Source organism: Delphinapterus leucas, chromosome 19 (genome assembly GCF_059928025.1).
Source record: "Delphinapterus leucas isolate spDelLeu-1000000601 "Yukka" chromosome 19, BTC_Dleu_Yukka2, whole genome shotgun sequence".
Classification (NCBI taxonomy): domain Eukaryota; kingdom Metazoa; phylum Chordata; class Mammalia; order Artiodactyla; family Monodontidae; genus Delphinapterus; species Delphinapterus leucas.
Window position 1 is genome coordinate 58,054,947 of NC_143147.1, and position 25,839 is coordinate 58,080,785.

The window sequence follows — 25,839 nt, forward strand, 5'->3', positions numbered from 1 at the left end:
AGGGGTCTCCCTCCAGGTAGCCCTGAGGGCTCTGGCCAGGGGGCCAGGAGTCACTGTGTACCACCAGCAAGGATGCCTTTGGGCCCCATGTGTTGCTCGGCACCATTTTGTGTATTCCAATTTAAGAAAACTTGTTTTGCAAAAATACTCAAGAAAAGGACTGAGCAGATCTTATCTGAGGTGCCAGGAAAAGCCCCAGCAGAGAAAGTTGCAAAACCTCTTTCTAGAACCTTCTATCACATAAGGCTCTCAGCAACATGTAATGGTGATGAGCTATTTATACCCATCCTGGCAATTGCTGACTGGCAGTAAAATCAGAAAGGTAGCCACTGGATTGTGTCCAACTGTGAAATCTCAGCCTCTTTTGTGTTATGCTGAGCAGGTTCGGGCAGGATCGGGACAAAGGCCCCTCTCCACTTGGTTCTAAAAAAAAAAAAAATTGATTAAAATTATGTTAATGTTCTCATGCAACACAAAAGTCCAAGGAAAGATAAACAGCAGTAGAGAGAGCCTGCCATCCCAGGGGTGAAAACACACGATGGACAACAGCGGCTTGGACCGCATGGCTTGGCAGGCTCTGAGTGGCCCCACTTGGTGGGGGTCCCTCAGCCAGAGGGGACAGGATGCTTCACTCTTCAGTGCCTCGGGCACCACTTGCCCTCCTGCAAGGAAGCAAAATTAGACCCTGTCACATGCCACTTGCAAAAAGACCTTGAGGTGGATTTAAGATTTGAACATAAAAATAGACAAAATTTGGCCATGATGGATTCTCAACGGTCTGGGAGGCCATTTTATTTTTATTTTCTTTTAAATTTATTTATTTTATTTTTGGCTGCGTTGGGTCTTCATTGCTACGCACGTGGGCTTTCACTAGTTGCGGCGAGCGGGGTCTACTCTTCATTGCAGTGTGTGGGCTTCTCATCATGGTGGCTTCTCTTGTTGCGGAGCACAGGCTCTAGAGCACGGGCTCAGTAGTTGTGGCGCACGGGCTTAGTTGCTCCGCAGCATGTGGGATCTTCCTGGACCAGGGCTCAAACCTGTGTCCCCTGCATTGGCAGGTGGATTCTTTTTTTTTTTGCGGTACGCAGGCCTCTCACCGCTGCGGCCCCTTCCGCTGCGGAGCACAGGCTCCGGACGCGCAGGCTCAGCGGCCACGGCCCATGGGCCCAGCCGCTCCGCGTCATGTGGGATCCTCCTGGACGGGGGCACGAACCCACATCCCCTGCATCGGCAGGTGGACTCCCAACCACTGCGCCACCAGGGAAGCCCGGCAGGTGGATTCTTAACCACTGTGCCACCAGGGAAGTCCTGGGAGGCCTTTTTAAAAAGATACTTTAAACAAACAAAAACCACTTTAAAACAAAATCTTGAAACTCTCAAGGAAAAGACAGATAGGACGACATAAACATGTGGAGTCTTTATTCCAGAAACAATCAGGGGAGAAATGATGATGGGGAGGCGCTTGCCGTGGATGGTGGTTTGTTTCTGTAAGGCGTGAAAGTCTTATAAACCTGTAAGGAGAAGACAGACAATCGCAGGAAAATGGGCAAAGGGTTTGCAAAGGCAGTGGCAATGCAGAAACCCAAAGGGCCAAAAACAGGATGAGCCGGTCTGCCCCCTGTAGTCCCGGACCTCATCTTTAATTATAGCTGCAAAGGCCCTATTTCCAAGTGAGGCCACCTTCACAGGTTCTGGATGGACATGTGTTTTGGGAGTCACCATTCACCCCACTACATACAGTATGAAGGGAGAAAGGAGAGAGGACGGGCAGTGGGCATCTCTGATGAAGCTCGTCTAATGATTCCACATATGTAAAATTACTCGCGTGTGTGTGCACACGTGTGCACAAGAATACGTGTCTCTCAGTTGACATCTTTCAGTGATGCTTTCTTCCTCAGTTACAGATATGGTACATATATGAGAAAAGAAGGCTGTCCTTCTGATGGTGAATTAGGAATAGAAACAAGTTTAGAAAGTCAAACAAAGGAAGTTGGGATACAGCAGCACCGGTCACACGAGTTCAGACTCTGGCCCACTGACCACTCTGGAACCCGACCCCGACCCCACGAAGCTCAGAACCGCTGGAAGGGACCACACCTGGTGGGGCCTGGCGACTCAGCTTCCAGGGTGGCCTACACCTCCGCTGCCTCAGGACCTGCCACTGCCTCCTGGCAACCGGGTCCACCAGCTAAGCCTGGAAGGATGGCAAAAGGAGGCTCCCCAGCGGAAACTGGCCAGTAGCCTATCATACTATTAAAGACAGCTAAAAGAAAGCTTCTCAATTTTTTAGGAATGCAAAGGCGAAAAACAATGCATAAAAAAGCAAGAGAGTGATGCGGAGGGTTGGGAGGGGGAGGCAGCGGCTGGGCTGGCGGGGCCGCCTGGTGCGTGCAGGTTAGGGGCAAGGTCAGCCAGAGCCTGATGTGGGAGGTGGGCTCATGGGTGCTGATTATTGCGAGTGAATGAATGAATGAACTGGACCAGTGGTAGGAAGACACACACCAGGAATCACAGTAACGCAGCTCTGGGCCACGTGTGCTCTTCGATTAAACGGGCGTCCATGCATAGATGGAAAACTGGCATCCAGGGTAGAGCAACTGCCTGTGATTTATGAAGTTTAGGAGCAGTGCTGCTAGCACTGTCGTCAGATGCCTGGGCACATGCAGCGATTAATCAAACCTCAGGGAGATTCAGGGTCCCTGTCCTTAGGAGAATAGGCACATACCACGGAGAGTCCATTCTGGGTTTGCCATGGGGTCTCATCCAGGATGCACCCAGGGTCAGCACCATCTACGAGAGACCAGAGCACCAAGACACCTAAGGGCAGGGGGATGCGTTGTCACCGGTACACCATACCCTGTACACACCCCACCCCGGGACTCCAGAATCCCATGAGGATTGAGTGAGAAAGAAAGCACCACCCATCCATCAGCCTGGCCATCTGTCTGTCTGCTCTGCCTGGTCCATCCCCCTGGAGGGTGAGCCGGCTGGGACCAGCCCTGGGCCCATGGGCGCAACCATGCTAGGGTCCACCCCCACCCTCCCCAAGAGTGTGGCCGCCAACCCAGAGCCCCTGCAGACCCAGCCATTCAGGAGGAGGACAGGAGAGCATGGGTTGGTTTGCATTTTACGTTCTTGAAACCCTTCCTGACTCAAATTAGATATTTATTTCAAAAGCTGGATATTGCCATTTTCCTTCCAGGGTAGAGTGGGCCTCCTTCTCCTGCTGCTCCAAGGCCCCCAGATCAGCAGGGCTGGCACCCTGTCCCACTCCCACCGGGAACTCCCAGGGCCACCAGTACACTGGCCAGGACCTGCTGGTCCAACAGGAGTCCCAGGGGCGAGGCAGGTAGAGGAGGCAAGACTACAGGCAGTCAGCTGTCAGCTCCGCTCTGAGGCAGGAACCCAGTGAGGGTTGGGGCGGAATGGGGAGATGGGACAACAGGGAGGACCACAGGCCCCACCTGGTCAAAGTCCCATGGATTTGACGAGTTTCCACACATGCAGTGCTTGGAATGGGAGTGCGATGTGGCCACAGTGTGTGTTGGGGGGACTGAGATTGTCCCTCCCAATGTCATTCTCCTTGCTCGGCCCACAGCCTCCTGAGGTCAGGACTGAGCCTGTTCACCGATGGCCCCAAGCTCCTGGAAGCGGTTGCGTTCACAGTTCCCTTTGCTCCTGGCCCTTCTGCCCAATTCCCCCAAAAGTGGAAAAAAATCAGAAAGGCTGAATTCAAAATGGAAGGGTCCCAACTCTATGAGGTTCTGGGAAAGGCAAAACTATGGACACACTAAAAAGATCAGTGGTTGCCAAGAGTTAGGGGGGAAGGAGGGACGGATAGATGGAGCACAGAGGATGTTTAGGACCGTGAAACTACTCTGTATGGTACCTAAAGGTGGATGCATGTAATTATACATTTGTCCAAACCCATTAAATGTCCAACACCGAGAGTGAACCCTGATGTAAAGCGTAGACTTCAGTCAGTGAGAACAAACCACTATAGGCTCATCAGATGTAATGAATGCCCCACTGACTGGAGATGCCAGCAATGGAGGATGTGGGAATTGTCTGCACTTCCTGCCCAATTTCTGTGTAAGCCTAAAACTGCTCAAAGACAAAACCAAAAAGTCTATTATTATTATTATTATTTTAATCAAAGGGTCAATAGTTTAAATAGCTTAAACTAATCAGGATAAATGTCACTTTCACTGGAGGCTGAAGCCTGAGATGGACACTTGTTTCAGAGGCAGTGAAAGTTCAGTTTTCCAGATCAGAACTCACGAGTTCCACAGGAAGACTCTTTTTGTTAATAAATCTGGCAAGCAGGCCAAATGTCCCCAAATGCCCAGCTGTGGAATGCAAGAGCGGGAGAGGGGCTGGGGGCTTCCAAGGTGGTCTTAGGTTGGTGTCAGGTTCAAGCGGCTACGCGAGATTCTGTGTGTCACGACCCGTCTCTACAGGACACACGGCTCAGGCAGTTTTATATGTTTTATATAAAATTGAAGGGTAACCCCTGCGATGTAAATGGGGTTGTCTCCCAGGGACTTGTTTCCTGTCTCATCCATGTTTCTCATCTGTCTGACAGTGGCCCCACTGCACACATCATAAAGGTACAGAGAAGGGTCGAGGCACAGTGGTCAGGGAGGAGCTTGGGGACCCCCACCTGCCCTGGCCAGGCTGTGGCCGCTCCCACCGGCTTCTGAAGGAGGCCAGGGGGGCTCTGACTCATCGGCTTTTCTTCCTCCAGGGAGTGTCCCAAAAACCACTAAGAAAGACGAGGGACCCCTGAGGCCTGCTCCCCGTCCTGCCGGCCATGTTGACCTCGGCATCTCCCCTCCCCACTCCCAGGATGCTCTGGCCCCTCCTGCTCTTGGCCACCTCTGGGAGTGCTCAGAGTAGAGGTAAACTTCGTGGTCCCACTCTGCTAGGGGGGCCCCCCCGGGGGTGAGACAGGGGTGGAAGGAGAGACCTAGGTCAGGCCAGGAGGGCCCAGGCCCCAGGTAGTGTCAGTGACCCCAGGGAGGGCAATCAGTGGAAGTCCTGAGGCCCAGCCATGACCCACATGTTGGACTGTATCCCCACACAGACTGGGACAGCCCCAGCTGCACCGAGGACGTGGTTTCTGTGTTCAGGGGCAAGCCAGCCGTGATGGCCTGCAGCATCACCAACCTCTTCTCCCACATCAACATCTCCCTGCAAACCTACCACGGGGAGAGCTGGCAGCTCATCTTCAGTGTAAAGGCCCCAGGAAACTTCCGTCAGGATGGATGGCAGCTCTGGGTTCAAGGGGGCGAGGCGCACCTGGTGATTGAAAAAGCCCAGGACACCCAGGCAGGGCAGTACAGGTGGAGTCTTGTCGGGCTCCAGAGAAACTTCAAAACCACCACCCTGAACGTCTCAGGTGAGGGGAGGAGCACCTTGACCCCCAGGTGCTTGCCTGTTTGGGAGGGGCAGCAACCAGGGAGGAGCAATTCCTGCCCACCTGAGGTGCCCAGAGCCACAGGGATGGGGCCTAAAGAGGGCTTCCATCTGCTCCACCCACCCCACATCTGTGACCCCTCCGAGCTTCTCCCCAGGGCAGCCCGTGCACGCATGCCCTGGGCACCATCCCCTGTCTGCGCAGGGAGCTGGTCCCTTCCCTCCCTAAAAACCTCCTGCCCCCCACTTCCTTTGCTGCAAAACTCCCCAAGTCACCACCCCTCACTCTCAATCCTCCACACCTGGTTGTAGTGCAGTCATGGTCAACCCGAGCTCTGGGGACAGGGAGCAGGGGTTCAGCTTTGCCCCCAACCAGGTACAGTGGGAGGGGCTAAGAACGGCACCCCCAGCCTAGCCGGGCCCTGGGAGGGGAAGCCAGTGAGGCCCTCATGGACTCCTGTATCCAGAGCTCATCTGATACCTGGGGTGGAGGGGCTGCATAAGGGCTTGCCCTGGGCAGGTCCCCACCAACCTACCTGGGATCTCTCTTTGGCAGAGCCCCAAGACACACTCTTCACATCTTCCTGGGGTAGGTGTTTCTATCTTTATCCTGGGGTACAGGAGGGGAGCCTCAAGGAAGCCCCCTGGGGTCTCCCCCCATCAGACACCCCCACCCTCTGTGTCTGGCACCCTGCCCATCCCATGCACCCCATCTCCCTGCCACTCTCCCACCTATGGGCTTCCTGGCTGGAGGTGATGTCCCCCTCGAGGGTGCCCCCAAGGCAGGCACCCCCAGCCTAGCCTGCACCAGTGAACGAAAGGTGGAGGTCCCGCCCACTCCCCACAGGCCCGGAGATGCTGCTCCCCAATCTCAGGCCTGACCCTGAAGACAGGAGCCAGGCCCAGGTGGTCCTCCCCATCCTCGCCCTGGTCGCCCTCTCCGTCCTGCTGGTCTGCGTGCTGGCCTGGTGCAGAAGGTCTGGCTCCCCGAAGTTCTCCAAGCTCCAGCAGGTATGGGCCTCTGTGCCTGGTCTGTGGGCCGGGCAGGGGGTCTTGGACGGGGTCTTCTGAGACTCAGCATGGACACTCGGCCCCATAGCCTTGCACCCACTGGGGCTAGTGGGAGAGTGGGGAGCGTGCAGGGTCCCAGAGAGCTGGTACCCCTCCCCCAGAGGACCCCAGCCCACTGTGGCAGTTCCAGGCCCAGAACACAGATGCCCCACTCCCAGCCAGACCACCAGGTCCCCACTGTCCCCAGGACACCCTGGAGGATGGCATGGGGGGAGCTGGACTTCCTGCTCCTTCCAGGAGACCTACGATGTGTGGGCAGTTGGTGTGTCCTCAGGTGTGCCGGTAAGCACAGGTGTCTGCTGATGGCTCTCATCCCTCCCTCCCTCTCTCCGCAGATAAGGAGTCTCTGAGCCAGAGTGGGGAGTTCTGTGTACCACGCACTGCACTACACAAAGGGAAAGTGAGGGGAGGGGCAGGCCAAGGACAAGGAAGCCTGGCAGCATCCTGGCCTCTCGCTGACACGCAAGCGAGGGAGGGCTCTTCAGCAGCTCCTGTGGCCCAAAGTGCAAAAGTCTCAAGTTCCAAAGCACTTGACCCAGCAGGACCCTCCCCCTCCTCTGCTCCATCCAGGCCTCTTGGCCTGGGCTCCTCCCTGGGGCAGGAGGGCCATGCTGCTGTCACCTCGGAGACACCCCAGTCTGGGGTCCTGTGTTGATCGTGGACACCCTCCTGTCTTTGGACTATGAACAAGGACAAGTTTTGGGGACCCTCCTGCCAGCAGTTGTGGCGCCAGGATGCGGGGATCAGGGGCCTGAGATGGCACGTGGGCCCCTCCTCCACCACCAGGGGGTAGAGCAGCCCCTCTGGAAGGGAAGCAGGACAGGTGGCTGCTGGGGACCTGTGTCCAACCCCCTGGTCTCCCCTAGCCCTGGGGCTCCCCTCCCCCACATCTGCCCCACCTGCTGGCTCTTCTAGGTCCCAAACCCATTTATGCCAGATGTCTTCATGATCAAAACTGTGTAACTCCACTGAGTGTGTTCTTTTTTTGGCGGCGGGGGGTAGGTCTTTTTTCTTCCTTTCCTCTTTCGTTCTCTTCTCATGATTTGATGACTGTCTTTAGTGTTGTGTCTGAATTCCTTTTTCTTTTTTGTGTGTATATCTATTATAGATTTTTGGCTTGTGGTTACCATGAGGTTTTGATATAGCAGTCTATACATATGCATGATTGTTTTAAGTTGCTGATCTCTTAATTTCAAATGCATTTCAAACATCCTGCATTTGTTCTCTCCTCCTCTCGTGATGACTGGTCTTGATATCATATTTCTGTGTGGGTGGTTTGCTACCTTTACTGTGTGTTTGCCTTCACTGGTGACCTTTCCCGTTTCATAATTTTCTTATTTCTAGTTGTGGCTTTTTCTTTTCTGCCTAGAGAAGTTCCTTTAGTATTTGTTGTAGAGCTGGTTTGGTGGTGCGTTTAGTGTATTCTTTTTTTTTTTTTTTTTTTTTTGCGGTATGCAGGCCTCTCACTGCTGTGGCCTCTCCCTTGCAGAGCACAGGCTCCAGACACGCAGGCTCAGCAGCCATGGCTCACAGGTCCAGCCGCTCCGCGGCACGTGGGATCCTCCCGGACCGGGGCACGAACCCGCGTCCCCTGCATCGGCAGGCAGACTCCCAACCACTGCGCCACCAGGGAAGCCCTAGTGTATTCTTAAAAGGTACATATAAGGTGATAAAAGAAGGTTTTTCTAGAAGTACTGCATTCAGTGCTTTGCGAAACATCCGTATTGCTAACCCTCAAGATGAATAAACTAAACCAAATAGCAAACCATCAAATGAGCTGAGAAACACATTTTTTTTTTGAAACACATTTTTAAGTGGAGAAAATAAAAATCTGAAACAAGCTGCTTTGAGTCTTAAAAACTAAAAAGTCCCAAGGCATCCAAATGACCAGACATCTGGGAGTCCTCACTCACCATGAAGAATCCAAAACTGGAGACCCTGCGCGGTGCCTGACGACCGTGGCCTCACAGGAGGGTGATGACCCCAGAGCAGCTTTGCTGGCACCCGGAGTCCAGGTCTAGAATGGGCTGCATTTGCATCTCTCAGGTTAAAGTAAGGTTCACACGAGAAATACTGGGTTTGTGCCACCACAGGGCCAAGCCCATGGGACACAGTATGCACGGCACCTGGGACCTCCATGCTTTGGGGACCATGGAAATCTGTTCCGTTTTGCCTGAAACAGACAAAAGGTGTTGATGCATTTGAAGTAATTCAAAGGTTATTTTAACATTGACATTATGGTGGGAAGGGCTCACGTAAATCATTCAGCCCCTGCACACCCAAGGCAGGAAATACTGCATCTGGGTCTTTGACTAATTTTCATTTTCTACTTGTTGCTTGTCTGTATTTTCAAGGATTTCTCTAAAGGAAGTTTAGTTCTGAGTCCTTGCAATGCCCTAGAAGCCCTTCCTCCTGATTCCCCCTCCCCCTCTGTAGCCACACTGGCCCTCTTGCAGACCCTCAGACACACCAGGCACTTTCTGGCCTCAGGGATCATGCACCTACTGACCCTTCTGCTTGGAATGCTGTTCCCAGGCACCACATGACCCTCCCTCATCTCCTCAGTCCTCTACTCCTATGGCCCCTTGAGGTTTGGCCCCCCTCTCCCGACACAGGTTGTGTGTCCTGCTGCAGGTCTGTTTGTCCATCCCTGGAGGTCAGCTCCAGGCCACAGGCCTCTTGTCCATTTTGCCCTCTGCTCTTGGCAGGCACTGGCACGTACGGGTGCCCAGTGAGTGTTGGTGATAAACAAAGGCAGAATGAGATTAGGAAGGGTCTTGTTTTGCCAAGCCCTATGCTTTCATGACCTCCTGCAAACAACCTGCTAGGTTCCTAGGGGCCTTTGGCAAGATTCTGCCCCCGAAATAGATACCCCTCGTGCAAGGAGAGTCTGTGGGTCAGCCCAGCGGACTTAATCTGCCCCCACCCCCAAACCCCACTCAGGACCCTGAGCCATCAACAGACAGGAGCATCTGGCCAGTGGAGGGGGCTTCCAGGGAGGAAACAGCTTAAGGCTGTCAGACCACATGTGAGCCATGCGCACACACCTGTGTACATGCACGTGTGGCTTTGGGCCCAACACTTGAGGCTTGGCAATCTGGCCCGTGGCCCACAGAAAAATGACCTCCTGGTTGCCTAGAGTCTGCCTCCGTGTCCTCGGGGTCAGGGGTCAGGCATGGGTCTCCCTCTTCCCTGAGGGCTGATCACCAGGGCCTGGTGCACCAACATAGGATGCTAGTCCAGCTGAGATGCCTCCAGCCCCTGCACCCACAGGAAGCAGAATCGCAAGCCACCAGGGCAGCCATAGCCTTGGGCACATGCCCTGGCCCGGTCCCTACAGCCACACCAAGCCTCCACGCTGCGGATGTGACTGACATAATACTCCAAGTTTCTGGGCATAAATCAGGTCCCCACGTGGGGACCCCCTTATCTTTCTCCTGGGCCTGACCCTGCCTCACCCTCCTTTCTCCTCTCCCTGTTGTGAAGCAGGGGCAGAGGACCAGGACCATGGGTCTACATGGGGGCACTCAGCAGTTTAGAGGCGGGGGGATGAGGGCCGTCCCTCCCAGCCTCGCCCACAGCGCCTCCCCTCACTCAAGGCACCGCCTCCAGAAAGCCCTCCTGGAGTGCCCAACCTACAGTCACTGTGTGCTGTCCCCCTGCCTACCTCCTGCTCCATCCTGCCCCGACTGCCCCTGGAAGTGGCAGTCTGTGAGGTGGTGGCACACAGTTGGGTGCTGCAGACAGGAAGTCTCGACAGCCCTGTAAGCGGGGCCCTGTTCTTCCCCCACTGCAGTGAGCATGGCTGGGCTCCTGGGGCTCCAGCTGCTCCCCATGCTCCTCGTGCTCCCCTGCAACCTGGCTGCCCAAGGTAAGCACTTCCCAACCATCCGTCCCCCCATCCCCCACTGCGCCCATCAGCGGGCTCAGCGCTCCCACCCAGCCACCCTTGCAGCCCTCCCCTCCCCGCCTCGGACTCTCCTTCTGGGAAGGGGGTGCTCCCCCTTCCCAGGGATGCTGAGTGTGACCTTCCCTTGAAGCCTTGGTAGCCCCTCCAGAGGGTAAGGTCCAGCTTTGGACACTTAGACAAAAAACAATGGGCACCAAGATGCTGATATCTGGGTGCAGAATCACTATGGTTGAATCTCTTCTTTCTCTTTACCTGAATGTCTGGGGACTTTCTCTCCTACAACCAGCAAGGCTGCCTTTGTCCTGAGAGAACATTGTCCTTCGGTTTACCTTTTGTGCGGAGTTCTGCAGTAAGAAGGAGAGATTAGTTCCGCAAGGTGGGATGGGGGACCCGGCAGGTGAAATTCTTGTGTTCTCTCTCCCAAAAACAGCTGCAGAATTTAGTTTGTGGAGAGCTGGTATTTGGATTATGTTTGCACCTAGAAGTGGGTCCTGCTGGGCCTTGCTGGGAAGATGAGGGAACTTTCTGGGTGTCCCACAGACAAGCCAGGATATGCCCACCCCATGGAGCCACTGGCTTCGGGTGCCTGGAAATGGTGGAGAAACTGAAGCAGTAGGCATTGGAAAGAGACAGGGAGACAGGACAGTGCCCCCAGCTCTCTCGGGAACTGTCATTTAAGAGAGGGAGAAGGTGTAGAGACTGGGAGAGTGGTTGGAGGTCTCAGCGGACAGCCTGCCGCTTTGGAAGGGAGAGGCCCCAGCTCTGACTTCCCCCGACCCTCAGGGTGGGGAGAGGTCACAGGCTGCCCAGCCCCCTGGGGCCCCTTTGGAACTTGAGTATAGCCCAGGGTGCTGGCGCCATGAGCTGCTTCAAGGCTTCCGAAAGTTGCCTCGTCCTTGACAACAGCCGGCTGTCCAGGACTTCCTTGGTGGTCCAGTGATTAAGAATCCACGCTTCCACTGCAGGGGGCAGGGGTTCGATCCCTGGTCAAGGAACTAAGACTCTGTATGCCATGCGGTGTGGCCAAAAAAAAAAGAAAAGCCTTCTTTAAATTAAAAAACAAAAACAAAATAAAATAAAAACAGAAAAAACCCAGCGGGCTGACCCAGGGCACCTCTGCCCTGCCACCATCCCTGGCAGAGAGGTGGGTCCCTGCCCCTCTGGCCAGGCTGGTGGTGACAGTGGCAGGTCCTCCTTGCAGAGGTGTGGCAGTCCCCCACCTACATGATCGCTTTAGAGGGGGACTCTGTCAACATCACCTGCTCCAGCCGGGGGCCCCTGCTTGGCCTCTACCTGAAGCAAAGGTGGCCGAACTGCAGCAACGTGATTTACTATGAAAACGGGAAGGAGCCCACCGTGGACCAGCGGTTCCAGGGCCGCGTCACCTTCTCAGGGCTGCAGTACAACCTGACCATCAGCATGCACCACCTGCAGCTGGCCGACACCGGTGACTATGCCTGCCAGGCCATCATGAATGATGAGGTCTGGGGCCCCGGGACGTTGGTCGTGGTGACAGGTAAGGAGTGTGCCACCCCAGGGACCACTCCACCTGCCTGCTGGCCAGCCCAGGCTCCGTCTGCCCCCTGTCTGAGGATCTTCCCTCTACCCTTGCTTGAGTTACCATGAGCCCACCTCCTCCAGGAAGCCTCCTGGATTCCCACATGCACACACACTCCAGAGCCCCGCCCTTGCCCTGAACCCCAGAGGCTCTCGTGGACTCCCTCACCTGCCAAATGCCTGTCTCTGTTCCTTCTTCCCAGAAAAACTGCCCCAAACAGTGAACACGTGCCAGGAGACTCAGCTGATACACTTTGCCCTCCCCACGGCCCTGGCTATGGGCTTCTTCCTCGTCGGACTGGGGCTGGGAGCAGTGTGTGTGCTGAGAAGGACACAGGTCAGTGTGGACCCTCAGATGTCATCTGCGTCCCTATAAGCCCGCTTCTCTCAGAGAGAAGGGAGGGAAGGAGAGTGGTTAAGCCCCAGGGAGTTGGCCACATGGGAAACCTCAGCACCCACCCACTCCAACCGTCAGGGTCTCCTGGAGCTCAGAGGGTTTGGACGGCAAGGTCCAAGGTGGGAGGAAACCCAAGAACTGGAGCCCCCAGCAAGGACGGGTGTGGGGCCAGGAAGACACGTCCTGGTCAGACGTTTATGGGGGAGTGAGAGGAGGGTCCAGAGAGACCCTTTCAGAGAGCATGGGGATGCTGCGCGTGACTGTGAGAGTGTGCACGCGTGTGCGTGCGTGTGCATGGGTGTGCATATGCGAGTGTCAGGCCTGTGGGTGTGTGAAATCCATGTGCGATCATGGGCTGGAGGCAGGAGGGGAGGGGGCAACAGAGACAGTGGCCAGGAAGTGGTCAATTTGTCCCTGGTCCATCAGCTTTTGCCCCCACCTTCACCTAGCGCCTCCAATTCCATGTCCCCTGCAACAGCCAGACCCCTCCCTGTCCAGGGCCAGGGAGCAAGGTCACTTCCACCTCCACCTCCCTGCCGCTGCCCAATGGCCCTGCCTCGCCCACCCTTGCCCAGGCCTGGGAAGCTCTGGAGAACTGAGGGTCTGGCCGAGGACCCTCCTAAAAAGGGTTCATGCAGTCCCCCAAATCTAAAAGCTTCCTGAAGGGAGGTGCCTTGAAGATAGAGTGTGCCCCTGAGGGAGCTGCCCCCAGTGGTAGATGACAGGCTTTCTTTCAGATCCAGAAACTTTGCTGTGCGAAGGAAAAGAACTCGGTGTGCGTGGTCTACGAGGACATGTCCCACAACCGCTGTAACACCATGTCCATCCCCAACCACTACCAGTGAGCCTGGCAGGACCCCAGCCTCCCTCTGTCTAGCAGAGCTCTGGGCAGACCATCCAACCCAGCGTGGACACACAGGCAGCTCCCCACAGCAGTCAGGCTCCTGCTGCCTCCTCCAGGCAGCCCTCCTTGCCTGCCTCCCACGCTTGAGGCTGCTCCTGGTACCTTGGAGCCACCGGGAAGGAAGTTTTTCTGTCGTCCTGCTGCCCTGACCCTTCCATGGCAGAAGAGGCTGCTCTGAAGGAGGGACTTGGGCCTGGGGCAGTGGGCAGCTGGGTGGGGGGGCTGCGGAGGCTGGGGACTGAGCGCTGACCCCAGCCCAGCCTTGCCAGAAATAAAGGGCTTCTCTTCTCCCCTTTCCAACTCCAGTGTCTATTTCTCAGCCAGCTTAGAGTCAAGGAGGGGAGGCTTGCCTGACACCTCCCTAGAGTCTCCAAGGACTTTGACAGCCTAAGGGACTATGTGTGAGACTTTCAGGAAGGAGGGAGGGGCAAGGGGACACACACTCACTCCAGCCCCTGTTCAGGCTGGAGAAGGGGCAAATCAACCAGAGTCCTCCTGGCCTCACTAGCCTCCACCATGGGGTGACGTGGGATGGAGGAAGGGGAGCTAGCAGCAGTGGTCTGGGGGTCTTAAGAGGGCCACTCCCGGTGTGCGCTCATGTTGGGGTGTGATGGGACCTTGGGGAACCGACCTTGGGGAAACAGGCGTGCCCAGAGTGGATGTGAACCGTGGCTGTGTCCTCCTGGACTCAGGGCCAAGAAACCGCAGACCATGCTGCCCACCAACTGAGATGAGATAACCCTTCATCCACAGGGTTTGCAAAGATTAAAGTGTCATTAGCGAATGATGTTCGTTTTAGCTGGAATTATATCTTTGGGAAATGATCTTTGGGCATAGAAACAAGATTGCAGTGATATCCATGGCAGTGTTGCTTTCAATACAAAAATCAACAGCTGAGAAATTACCTAAATGTCCAAATAAGAGAACCGCTATATCGATTACGGTTTGCACACGCAGCAGACATTAAAAGGGCACCATGGGGGCTTCCCTGGTGGTGCAGTGGTTGAGAGTCCACCTGCCGATGCAGGGGATATGGGTTCGTGCCTCAGTCCGGGAAGATCCCACATGCCGCGGAGCGGCTGGACCCGTGAGCCATGGCCGCTGAGCCTGCGCGTCCGGAGCCTGTGCTTCGCAACGGGAGAGGCCCGCGTAACGCAAAAAAAAAAAAAAAAAGATAGTCTCAAACTGTATTTAAAAGAAAAGATTCAATACTATATTGTCTGCAAAGAACAATAGGAACAATAGGACACCACGGGTTGGAAGGAAAAGAATGGAAAACATATAAAAAGCAAACATGAACCACAAGAAAGCTGGAGTTATCAATCCTACCTTCTGGCCAAATAGTAATACTGGCAAAGCAACAACAGAACAAAAACAAATAACCAGTGTGAACCCATGAATCTAAAATAGCAAAATACATTAAGAACAGGAAGGACATAACCACTGTAAGAAATAGATCAATCAACCAATTAAGCCTGAGATTTCAATTTGCTCCTTCAGATCTGAACCATGCTGTTAGTTAATGTGAAATCCCACACTCATGGAACAGAAAATAGACATGACTGTACACCATATGTGAAACTTTACAAAATGATCATTTACTATCAAGAGGAGCTGAGCAGAAATAGAAGCAGAATGAGGTCTTCAGGCCCAACGCTGTTGACGTGAGCTACAAACACACACACACAAAACAGTAGTGCACGTTTTATCCTAACTAGACACGCCTGGGACAAACTCAGCCTTGGGCTTCTGAGGAGGGGCAGGGTGTGAGTTATCCTGGATGATCTGGAGGGGCCTCTGTCAGGGACCCAGCCTGAAGGCCATGTGGCCACCCCCCTGTACCACCTCAGGCTCGCCCCAGGGTGCGGCAGAGAGGCTCACTCCAAGACGTGGGCAGGGGTGCAGCCCAGGGGAGCCTGAGCTCATGCGCACCAAGAGGGGCTCTCCAAGGAAATAAACACGAAATCACCGGTGCAAAACCAGGTACAAAAGCAAATGTTTATTTAGAACAAAAAAAGGAAACCACAAATTTTAAAAACCATCCAAAATATAAAAGGAAATAACAATATTTTAAAATTAATGGACATCATTAACAATTCTATTTTATGCTCCATAATTTCACTGCCTACTCTTTGGTGGCCTCTTGATATGACCACAAAAGAACCCAGAGAGGGAATTCCCTGGTGGTCCAGTGGTTAAGACTCCATGCACCCAATGCAGGGGGCCCGGGTTTGATCCTTGGTCCGGGAACTAGATTCCACATGCCACTACTAAGAGCCTGCGTGGCGCAACTAAAGATCCCACATGCAGCAACTAAGACCCAGTGCAGCCAAATAAATAAATAAATATTAAAAACAACAACAACACAGAGAAATACCAACCTTCTGAAAACACTGGTGGATCAGGATGTGCTTGGCCAGCTGGAGATGCAGAACAAGTGCCTTGGCTCCCTACAAACACAGGGATTTCAGAACATTCTATTTTTCCAGAGTCTCGTACCAGAAGAAAAAGGGAGGGGGGACGGTGCTGTCGTAATTGTGTCGGGCTGCATCATGGAGGGCAGTCCAGGAGGTGAAACAGGTTTTGACTGGCATGGATAAGCACCAAGGCCTCTGCCAACAACCTCACGTTTTACACACCTCACCTGGCACTGCCAGGCACGGAAAGTTGCAGGCTCCCTCCGTCCCCCACCCCTTGCCCCAAACTTTCCTGTCATGAAGCCAGAGAGCCAGCCCAGGAGTCGGGGGTGGGGGTGGGGGGGTGGGGACGTGCAGGGAAGAAACCTGTCTTAGTTTCCCGTGGAGTCCGTAATGAATTACAAATCTGGTCGTTTAAAACAACAGAAATTAATTTTTTCACGATTCTGGAGGCCAGAAGTACAAAACCAAGGTAGGGTTGGTTCCTTCTGGAGGCTCCGAGGGAGACCCTGCTCCAGGCTTCTCCCAGCTCCTGGTGGTGCCAGTGATGTGTGCTTGCTGGGCTTGCGGCCGCATCACTCCGCTCTCTGCCCCTGTCACTGAGACAGGAGATAGATGGGCTCCAGACTAGACATTTACAGCTGGCCTCCTGTTTACATTCCTTGGGGCAAGAAAAAGATGGGCTTCAGGCTGGACACTTACGACCAGCCTCCTGTTTGCACTTCAAAATAGAAGTAACGGGCTTCCCTGGTGGCGCAGTGGTTGAGAGTCCGCCTGCCGATGCAGGAGACATGGGTTCGTGCCCCGGTCCGGGAAGATCCCACGTGCCGCGGAGCGGCTGGGCCCGTGAGCCATGGCCGCTGAGCCTGCGTGTCCGGAGCCTGTGCTCCGCAACAGAAGAGGCCACGACAATGAGAGGTCCGCGTACCGCAAAAAAAAAAAAAAAAAAAAAAAAAAAAAATAGAAGTAACAGCAGAAACAGGGTAAAGAAGCCACGACAGTTTAATATCAAAGTCACGGCAGGAACAGAGAGGGGTTAAACCCTGTTTAAGTAAAAGATCAAGAGGTCATATATTTCCCATCCTTGGGGCAAGGGAGACATTGCATATACGCAGAAAGGCTCCTTGGGGGTCAAAAAGGAGGGGGCAGCACCCCAGAATAGGTGATGCCAAGGCCCCCCATAGGCCTCTGGTCTGGAATCCATCTTGGAAAAATGTTGCACACTTATGTTGGGGAGGATCCTAGGGCGTCAGGTGTGGAAAAGGCAACCAGATGATTGGTCAAAGGTAAACAAAGCCCGGGAAGAACTGCCCTGTATAAATGATTTAACCGCCTCTTTACTGTGCTCCCTTCATTAGGGGGGATGCCCACACCCTTTTTCTCTGCATGTGTATCTCTGCCTTGCTTCTGTCTTAACAAACTGTTTCTCTGGGTGCTCTCCCACTTGTTGTACTGTCTTTAACAGTAAACTTTGTATCTGTTTTTATAGTTTTTGCCTCCTTGAGAAATGCATTTTCTCAATGGGGGCAAGGGCCGGGGGAGTTTTGCTTCTTAGCCTCTAGCCCCTGGTGGTATAGTGGCTAGGGTTTTCATACAGGTTATCCAGGTTCAATTCCTGGGCAGGGAACTAAGATCTCGCTTCAAGCCACCTCTCACTGCTGCCTCTCCAAGATCATTACCACATGGCCTTCTCCCTGTATCCAAATTTCTCTCTTCTTATAAGGACACCAGTCATAATGGGATTAAGGCCATTCAGGATGGTCTCCTTTGAACTTGACTACATCTGCAAAGACCCTGTCTCCAAATAAGGTCCCATTCACAGGTCCTGGGTGGACATGAATTTTGGGGAGTACCATTCACCCTCAGTGCACCATCCCTCTCCCAGATACATAGCAAAATCTTCATAGATCTTGCAGCCACTGCACACCCATAAGTAGACCCACTAACCAACTAAATGTATCCGCAGCCCAACTTCCTCTTAGCCAGGCCCCAGAGATGCTCTGGGCCAGCCTGAGGCCACCTGACACACAAGCACACTGGAAGGAGACAGGGGTCTGAACCACCGTGGTTACACACCTTTACCAAGTTTTACATCACACCTGACCCTCCAGGCGTTGGGAGGGGCTGAGGCCTGGGTGTCAGAACCACATAGCAAACCCGCCTGGGCCCACCGGCCAGGGTGGTTCTGGGAGATACGTCCACCCTGAGCTCCAGCTCAAGCCACCTACACACAGCTTCTAGATGCCACAGAGTGGGTGGTCATTTCTGTACAGCAGGTGAGATGGGGCCCAGGTACTTGAGGGGCAGCACCAATCCCAGATCAAAGACCCGACTCAGCCCCACATCCTGAAGCTTCCCTGAGGGTCTTCTGTGGGCCTCTTGGACCATCAGGCCTGAGGCCACCCCAAGCCCCTACCCCACTGAGTAACTTTCCAGCCCTGCCGTACACCACATTGCAGTGGGGTCAGCTCTTGGCTCCCCAAGTAGGGGACACCCAATTAAGGGGCAGTGGGTGCTCAGCCCCTGAAGAACACGCCAGCTGTGCCCTATAGATGTCCATGTGATGTCCGTTGTCCCCAACCAGGTTGGGGTCCAAAGGTGGAGCCAGGGGCAGTTCTTGTTCTTCTAAATGAACAACTTTTATGTCCATCCAACAAATACTGACCGAGTGGCCATTCTGCGCAAAGCACAGGTCTAGGTGCTGTGGGTACAGCGGTAAACAAACTAGGGGCCCTTCCCCCAAGGAGCCAGCACTCCTAGGTGGCAGGAGAGAGATCTGGAAAGAGGCACCTGGGTGCTGGTGAGAAATACTGCACGAGGGGGATGTGGGGAGCCAGGGGCGGGGGAGGGCGGCAATGCTCCATGGTGCCGGCTTGGGGACACCAGGGGAGGGCCTCAGCCTGACACCACGCCGAGGGTCAGGGCTGTAGGTGAGTCCATCTGCTGCCCTCACTGCCCCTATGGAGGACTCTCAGGTCTGCAGGCCTGGGCGAGGGGGAAGGGTAAACACGAGGAGACCCTCCCCCACAGGCGCAGAGGTGAGCAGCCACAGAAATGTCAGTCTGCTCACAGGCACCTGTCAGCCTGGCCAGCAGAGGCTGTGGTTGCCGCGACGGGAGCTGCTGTCTGGGTGCAGGAAGGAGAGGCGAGGCCTGCGGTGCCCCCCACCAAATTCTCGCTCTCCCGCCGGCCTCACACCCGCCCCCAGCCCTGCTCAGTCCTGCAGCCCCCCATCCTCCCCAGCCCCCAACACCCACAAGGGCAATAGCACAAGTGGTGCCTGTATCCAGGCAACGGTCTTTCATACCTAAGCCAGGGAACCAACAGCTAATAAAATGTCCCCCCATCACCACCTTGGCAAATGAAAACCCACAGCCTCAACATGGGCCAAGGATGCTTGTGCACCTTGCCCTGAACCCCTGCCCCCACCCAGCCACTGGGGCAGCCACAGTCCTGGTGGGTCCAGGCACCCCCCCAAGCTGGGCACTGCTCCCACCTCCTCTGGAGCCCTTGGCCAGCCCTCCCCACCTGTCCCCAGCTCCTGGAGGCTCCTTCCACCCTCCTGCCCTCCCCTCTGCCTCCTACCCTTCCCAGTCCCCCTCTCCCCTCCCCCTCTTGGGTCCCCTCCCCCTCCCCTCTTCCTCCTCCCCCTTCTCAGTCCTCTAGCTGAGGGATGTCATCCCTTTGCAGACTGACCATTCTGCCCTTTAGTGGATGGTGTTCAGGGCCTCCTGAGCCTCCCTGGTCTCTCTGGGGATGGACAGCCATGAGCAGGTGGCCTGTCTCCTCAGCCTGGAGCTCCCACAGTTCCTTGGACCTGGCCCCCGACACATGCATGGCATCTGCCTCTCTCAGACTCAAGCCCTGGGCTTCAGGCATTCAGTCCTCACAAGGCCATGCCCTGCCCCACCCCCCGGGGACAAAACCAAGCCAGGGTGGGTGATGGCCCCCACCTCAGCCCGCACCCTGATGGATGGCCCAGGAAGGAGGGCTCCCTTCAGGTTATTACCGAACGCAGGTTCAGCTGCTCGCAGCTCAAAAGCCAATAATTCAAGAGGCAAGTATCAATAGAAAGGAAAGTTGCTTTAATCACAAAAGCCAGCAATCTGGGGAGAAGTGGATTCATGTCCCAAGACCAACTCTGAATATTCTGCTCGGCCATGACAGTTTTTAAAGGGGAAAAAAGGGAAAGAATCTCAGTGAACCATTGAGGGAGGATGTTGGGTTCTGCATCATCCTCCATCGTGTGCACGCTTCAGACATTATCTTGCCTGCGTGGTCTGCTTATAGGATTGCTAAGAGGACTGTTGCAGGTAGAGAGCTAGTCATTTTTTAACTGCTCAATTCTTTTCTTTCCCCCCCTTAAGATTTATTTATTTATTTTATTTTATTTTTGGCTGCATTGGGTCTTAGTCGTGGCACGTGGGATCTTTGTTGAGGCACGTGGGATATTTTGTTGCGGCGCACGGGCTCCTCTCTAGTTATGGTGGGCAGGCTCCAGGGTGCATGGGCTCTATAGTTTGCGGCACACGGACTCTCCAGTCGAGACACATGAGCTCAGCAGTTGTGGCGCACGGGCTTAGTTGCCCCACGGCATGTGTTATCTTAGTTCCCTGACCAGGGATCGAACCCATGCCTCCTGCATTGTAAGGCAGATTCTTTACCACTGGACCACCAGGGAAGTCCCTAACTGCTCAATTCTTCATTCTTTTTATCTAGGAAACAAATCAACAGATTAGGCAAGCCATGGTGTGCATTCAGGAGAGCATAAGTCAGGAGTTTGGTTAAATTGCCTAGTGATCTCGTTCCTATAATTAGGTTCTTTTAAGGTTGGAGGGGAACAGAAATGGGCAAACAGGGAAGGGGCAAAAGAGCTGCTTTCAATTCCCCACTGTCAAACATCATTCCATTTCTATGAGATCATGGGTGAAGGTTCGTCTTCTGTAACTTCTTCATGCTGATATAAGGCACTGTATTCTTAGAGTGGAAGATGTCAACATGGGCCTGTAGTATCTCTTTACTGATAATTTTAATTGCCCGCTTACATATATGGGCAGAGCAAGCTATAAGTATTTTGATGCCCTCAAAGATATAGATTATTATGAGCAATAATATGAATCCCATTCTCTTGAGGCCAGTTCTTGGAATTGTGCTAGCCATAGATTCAGTACTGCTCAAGTTGGAGCAGCTTCTTTCATGGCTGCAGTCTGGTCATCATAGCAAGAAGTTCCAGGCTATTCTCAGCACGTCCAGAGAACGACTACCTTGACCTCAGAGTCTTCTACCTGCCTTCCCCCCACACACACACCTTCTGCCCAAGTGGGTCTCTCTTCACCTGGGCTTGAGGCTTTGGTCTTCACACACCAGAGGCGGGGGGTCTCCTGGGAGACCAGGCAGAGGCTGGGAAGATCCCCTGCCCAGTCTCCCATCTCCTTGGGTCCCTGCCAAGGGGCTGTCACTTGCCAAGCTACAGGGCTGGAGAACAGTGGTCAGCCCCCCAAAACTGGCTGTGTTCCTATGATCCTCTAGCCATGGTGTCCTGGTGACTCACTGATGCCCCTCACTCGGACCTCATCAGCATCATCAGAAAGAACGTCTGGTCCTGGTCACTGAGCTTGGGAGGGCTCTCTTGTGACATGGTCGGTCACATCTTCTTGTCTGTAGCCGGGCCACTTAGAAGGGGGGCTGCCTCTCTCATCCCCTCCCAGGACATTGTATGTCTCCCAGGTCGACCTCAAGTATGCTGGACCCCTGCCTGGACCCCTTTGTCCGTTCCAGTGCCAGGGCTCCAAGACCCACCAGCTTGCACTGCCCCTCCCAACTCGTCCATTTCTCTTCTGGTTCCCTGCTGCTGTCACCTCCTCCCTCTTCACCCAGAGAGCCTGCTCTGAGCTCAGATCTGCCCCCAAGATTCCCCATTTCTGTCCCCTGGTGTCTGAGCCGAACCCTGATGGCCCCACCCAGTCCATTCTGTGTGCCTGTAGCTAGGAGGTCCAGCTGGGCCTGCATGTCCTGGCCCCTCCCTTCCCATCATCTCAGCTGGCTATCCTCCCATTGCCCCCAGAACCCCTTGCTGGTTCTGTGAGACCTAAGGCTTCTCCATCCACTTCCTCTGGAGCCAAAGGCAGGGTCTGAGCAAGGAGTGGGGCCCTGAGGAGCTGCTGTGTCCATGGCACATCCTGCACACACACCCACACCTTCACCGGCCCCTGGCCTGCCTGCGACCCACCCTCTTTGCTGTCTGCTGGAATCCTCAGAGCTGGCCCCTGGCTGCCTTCAAGGGCCTTTACTGCCTGCAGGTGACGAGCTCCCAGATGATGTCCTAGCACCCAGCCTGGCACAGCATGGTGGTCAGGCAGGTTCTAAGCGGGGTCCCCAGCCCCTGTGGGCACTGTGGAGCCCGTGGAGCCCTAACCGATCTGGGTCCAAGCACCGTCAGCTGCCACCCCTCAGAGCGATGCAGAGAGCAGAGCCTCCTGCCCTCTGGAGGCAGGACGGGGACAGGGCAGGGAGCCAGCCCAGCTAGTGTTCCTGGCTTGACACACCAGACCTGGAAGGGAGCACCAAGTTCCTAGAGTTCAGCTCCTCATTGACAGATGGGGAAACTGAGACCCAGAGGTGGCAGGGGCCTTTGACAAGAGATGGAGCCCCCCAGCCTCAAGACGACTTCCCTAGTGGGCTAGGCACTGGTCACGAACCAGTCTGTTCTCACCAGACTGTACCCCTGTCCCCAAGAAATGAGCATCCCCACAATGTTCCTGATGGCTTGGGAGTCTAGGGTTTAGGAACTTTAACAATCAACCTGAAAGGCTGGGGTTATCCGGACCAGCAGGGCTCACACCCCAAGTCAATGATTTGGGGAGCTAGAGGGACAGAGGGCACGGAGCCAATTTTCTTCGTGGGAAAGAGCTCTCCGGAAATGGGTAAGAACGAGAGGAAGGAGCAGGCAGGTCGCAAACAAGGTAACAGCTGACGTAGACACACATGAAAACGCTCACCCACAATTAAAGAAAAGCAAAGGGCAGCTGTCAAGTTTCACCTGGGACTTAGCAAGTCTCAGAAATCTGTAATACAGGGTTGGCAATGCTGTGCAGATCAGACCCCTCACACTTGACATTTTGTTTACAGAGATGAACTCAGCAAGAAAAACAGGCAAGGGGGACCACAGCTCCCAGCAGCCGAGACCCGTGGCCGTCAGCACAGGACCTGTGGCCACTACCGCCTACCGGGAGAGGCGTGAGGACGCAGCCAGCCAGGTGGAGGGCACCTCACCCCTCAGACTGGCTGGATGGTCCAACCGCAGCCGATGTCGAGGTCTGGAGGTGTGGGGCATGGGCAACACTGTTTGTTCGTTTCACCAAAATCTCTGCAGGGGCCCGAGCCCAGCCTGGACCGGGCTCCGGGCTCCAGGCTCAGGGACGGCGCCACAATTTGTGACTGCAGCTTTGCCGACTGGTGGCCCCCAGACCAGCCTGAAAGGAGGGACCGGCAAGGTGTGTTTGGCTCCACGATGAGGGGTGTCTACTTCCTTCCCAGGACGCCTACTTCATCCAGGCTAGAGGCTGCTCCCATGGAATCCAGCTGTTCCTGCCCCCTTGACCTCTACCTGCCCTTCTGCCAGCCTGCCCTTTGGGCCCCTCCTTTCCTCTAAAGCTCTAACTGCCTCCTCCTGGAGCATCTGCTCCTCTGAACCACCCCTCAGCTTTTGCCCTCAGCTTGGTTCCTTGAATGGCATTTGGGGATTTTAATGTCCCCGAAGTTGAAAGGGTCTGAGGTTGCCCAGGGCTTCGTTGCCCTGGGGACGAGTCTAGGCATGAAAACTTCTATAATTGTGAAGTCCTGAGCTAAGGCCTGTCACAATGTCAAGGGTCTTACAACAGCGTGGGGAGGCCTCTCTCTTTCAGTGCCAACTCCCAGACCTCTAGGCCCATCACCTTCATGAGTGAAATAAAGACCTTTCCCCACGGTGACTGCAGCAGGTATTCTGTAGAATGGGCTTTTCACTGTTCCTTCCCAGACATCCTGCTCCAGGGCACCAGACCCTTGCCTTTGACCTCTCCTCCTCATCTGACCATGGAGGGGGCTTCTGGCCAACACCTTAAGACAGAGTCCCATCTCCCAGCATCTGTGGGAGGGCAGGAGTCTAGCTCTGATAAGCACCAGTTAGGAAGCCCAGATAGGCTTCACAGGGACCAACCCCCTTCCCACTTTTGCAATTTTCCACTTCTCTGACTCTACTGAGCCATCCTCCTCCCTACTTCCTCATTTTCCCTTTAAAACATCCCATCATCTCTGCACAGATCTGGAATGGAGCTCAGCTCCTTCCCTACTGGAAGAGTTACAGAATCATATCTTTTTCCACCACTTTGACCAGCATCCAGGAGCCTCTGCCACGCTCACAGGGCCTCAAAGGTACCTCTCATTCCACGCCCTTCACTCCTGCCCCCAGACCAGTCTACACACTGCTCCCTGCCCTGGGAGGTGCAAAGTGCCCTGTTATCTGGGGATAACAGCTGGGGGCACACTCAGAGACGCTCCCCACCCCACCTTCCTGGTGGATGCTGGCCTGGCTTACGAACACAGATCCGCTGAGTCAGGTGTTTCATGGGAAGCTACTTGTCAAAATAAGCAGCCTGGGATGATGATTCAGAACACACTGGAAATATAGGAAGGGAAGCTCTCGTAGAGGCAGGAGCCCCACATCCCAGCACACATGCTGGTTCCTGGAACGGTCTCAGGCCCAGGGACGCCTGCCCAATCTGCCCCCAAACAAAAACACACAGTGTGCTCCTCCCCCACATACACCTGCTACACACGTGCACCTGGTCCCCCTTCTATGATGCCCCCCTACCCCGGCCCTGGACTCTTCCCCCCAACCTCACCCCTCTCAGCTTTTTCAGGCAAACACCTCCTCCCCGTCCTTCTCACCACTCTCTCATCCTCCCTTCCCCCACCTCCATTTCCCACCCCGTGGTCCCAGAGGGAAAGGGCCTGCAGGGCTGGGATTCCACCCACCCAGCACAGCCCTGGGAGCTGAGGGCAGTCCTCACCCCAGTATGACAGGAAATAGAGAATGGTCCCCTTTTACTTTTTGTATTTTAATTCAGATTACAAATAATAAATGGAATATTACCTGTCATATCAGTAAACAAAGGATGTCACAGTCAGCAGTTGCAGCCCTCCAACGTGAGCCGGTGAGGCCTAAGGAAACCCACGTTGTGAAAACACAGGATACTGGTCCCCATAGCTAAGATGCATATCAAAGAAATGATTTCAGTGAGCCCAGACTCTTGCATCTTCCCATACATAGAAAAGCGCTAAATTCCTGAACTTGAGGTATCTAGTTTTCTTTAATTAATAGTAATCTTTTGTTCCTACTACCTGCCCTTGGTTGCAAAACTTCTATATAACCTGGCTGCCCCCCTTGCCTCTTCGGAGCAATTCTCTCAGGGTTACTTGAGATGCTGCCTCCGGGTTTGAAGTCCTAAAAATTCCCACAGAATAAAACATAACTCTCAACTTTTAGGTTGTGAATAATTTTTTAGTCAACACAAATAATTCACAAAAGTAAAAATAAAAGGATAATAAAATTCTTTTTTAGAAATTTTAATAGGAATTTAAACATAGAAAACCTCTTTGTACTTTTATCAAGCGGTTTTAAAGCACAGACATCAGAACTTCCCTGGCAGTCCGGTGGGTAAGACTCTGCACTTCCAATGCAGGTGGCTCAGGTTTGATCCCTGGTTGGGGAGCTAGATCCCACATGCATGCCTCAACTAAGAGTTCACATGCCACAATGAAGTCCCCATGTGCCACAGCTAAGACCCAGTGCAGCCAAAATAAATAAATAATTTTTTTTTTTTTAAAGGCACAGACATCACTGAAGATGAAACAGTACTGTCCTGGGTCCTTTCAGTCGTGTGAGATGGTCCAGGTGCTGGTGGCAAAATACTGGGACGTGGTCACCTGATGACCATTCCTCCCACCATCGCTGGGGCCCAGGACTGCTCTGCTCCTTTTCATCTTCTGAGGCGCTTGCTTCCCCTGTTTCTTCTCTTTGCACTGAGGGCAGCAAATGGGAGATTCCGGACCCTCCACTGTGTTAAGTAGAGCAAACTGCAGCCACAGAGTGGTGTCTGCAGAAAGAGGCTGATACTTCCGAGGC

At 54.3% G+C, this 25,839-nt stretch overlaps 2 protein-coding genes across 2 annotated transcripts; both read left to right on the plus strand.

The window, feature by feature from the left end:
- Positions 1–3,303: 3,303 nt before the first annotated feature.
- Positions 3,304–7,457, plus strand: SECTM1 (secreted and transmembrane 1). The gene is made up of 4 exons (XM_089901510.1): positions 3,304–4,901; positions 5,087–5,401; positions 6,230–6,429; positions 6,825–7,457. Exons 1-4 carry the CDS (start codon positions 4,814–4,816, stop codon positions 6,837–6,839), a joined length of 618 nt encoding a protein of 205 aa, XP_089757636.1. The 5' UTR covers positions 3,304–4,813; the 3' UTR covers positions 6,840–7,457.
- Positions 7,458–10,216: 2,759 nt separating this feature from the next.
- Positions 10,217–13,307, plus strand: CD7 (CD7 molecule). The gene is made up of 4 exons (XM_022589904.2): positions 10,217–10,360; positions 11,601–11,915; positions 12,160–12,293; positions 13,091–13,307. Exons 1-4 carry the CDS (start codon positions 10,291–10,293, stop codon positions 13,196–13,198), a joined length of 627 nt encoding a protein of 208 aa, XP_022445612.1. The 5' UTR covers positions 10,217–10,290; the 3' UTR covers positions 13,199–13,307.
- The last annotated feature ends 12,532 nt before the right edge of the window (positions 13,308–25,839 follow it).

Bases quoted from the DNA above. Each gene is read 5' to 3' on its own strand.
- SECTM1 (XM_089901510.1), top strand. From the start codon at position 4,814: ATGTTGACCTCGGCATCTCCCCTCCCCACTCCCAGGATGCTCTGGCCC. The intron at 4,902-5,086 runs GTAAACTTCGTG...ATCCCCACACAG, and splicing joins TGGGAGTGCTCAGAGTAGAG to ACTGGGACAGCCCCAGCTGC. The intron at 5,402-6,229 runs GTGAGGGGAGGA...AGCCTGCACCAG, and splicing joins CACCACCCTGAACGTCTCAG to TGAACGAAAGGTGGAGGTCC.
- CD7 (XM_022589904.2), top strand. From the start codon at position 10,291: ATGGCTGGGCTCCTGGGGCTCCAGCTGCTCCCCATGCTCCTCGTGCTC. The intron at 10,361-11,600 runs GTAAGCACTTCC...TCCTCCTTGCAG, and splicing joins CTGCAACCTGGCTGCCCAAG to AGGTGTGGCAGTCCCCCACC. The intron at 12,294-13,090 runs GTCAGTGTGGAC...GCTTTCTTTCAG, and splicing joins GTGTGCTGAGAAGGACACAG to ATCCAGAAACTTTGCTGTGC.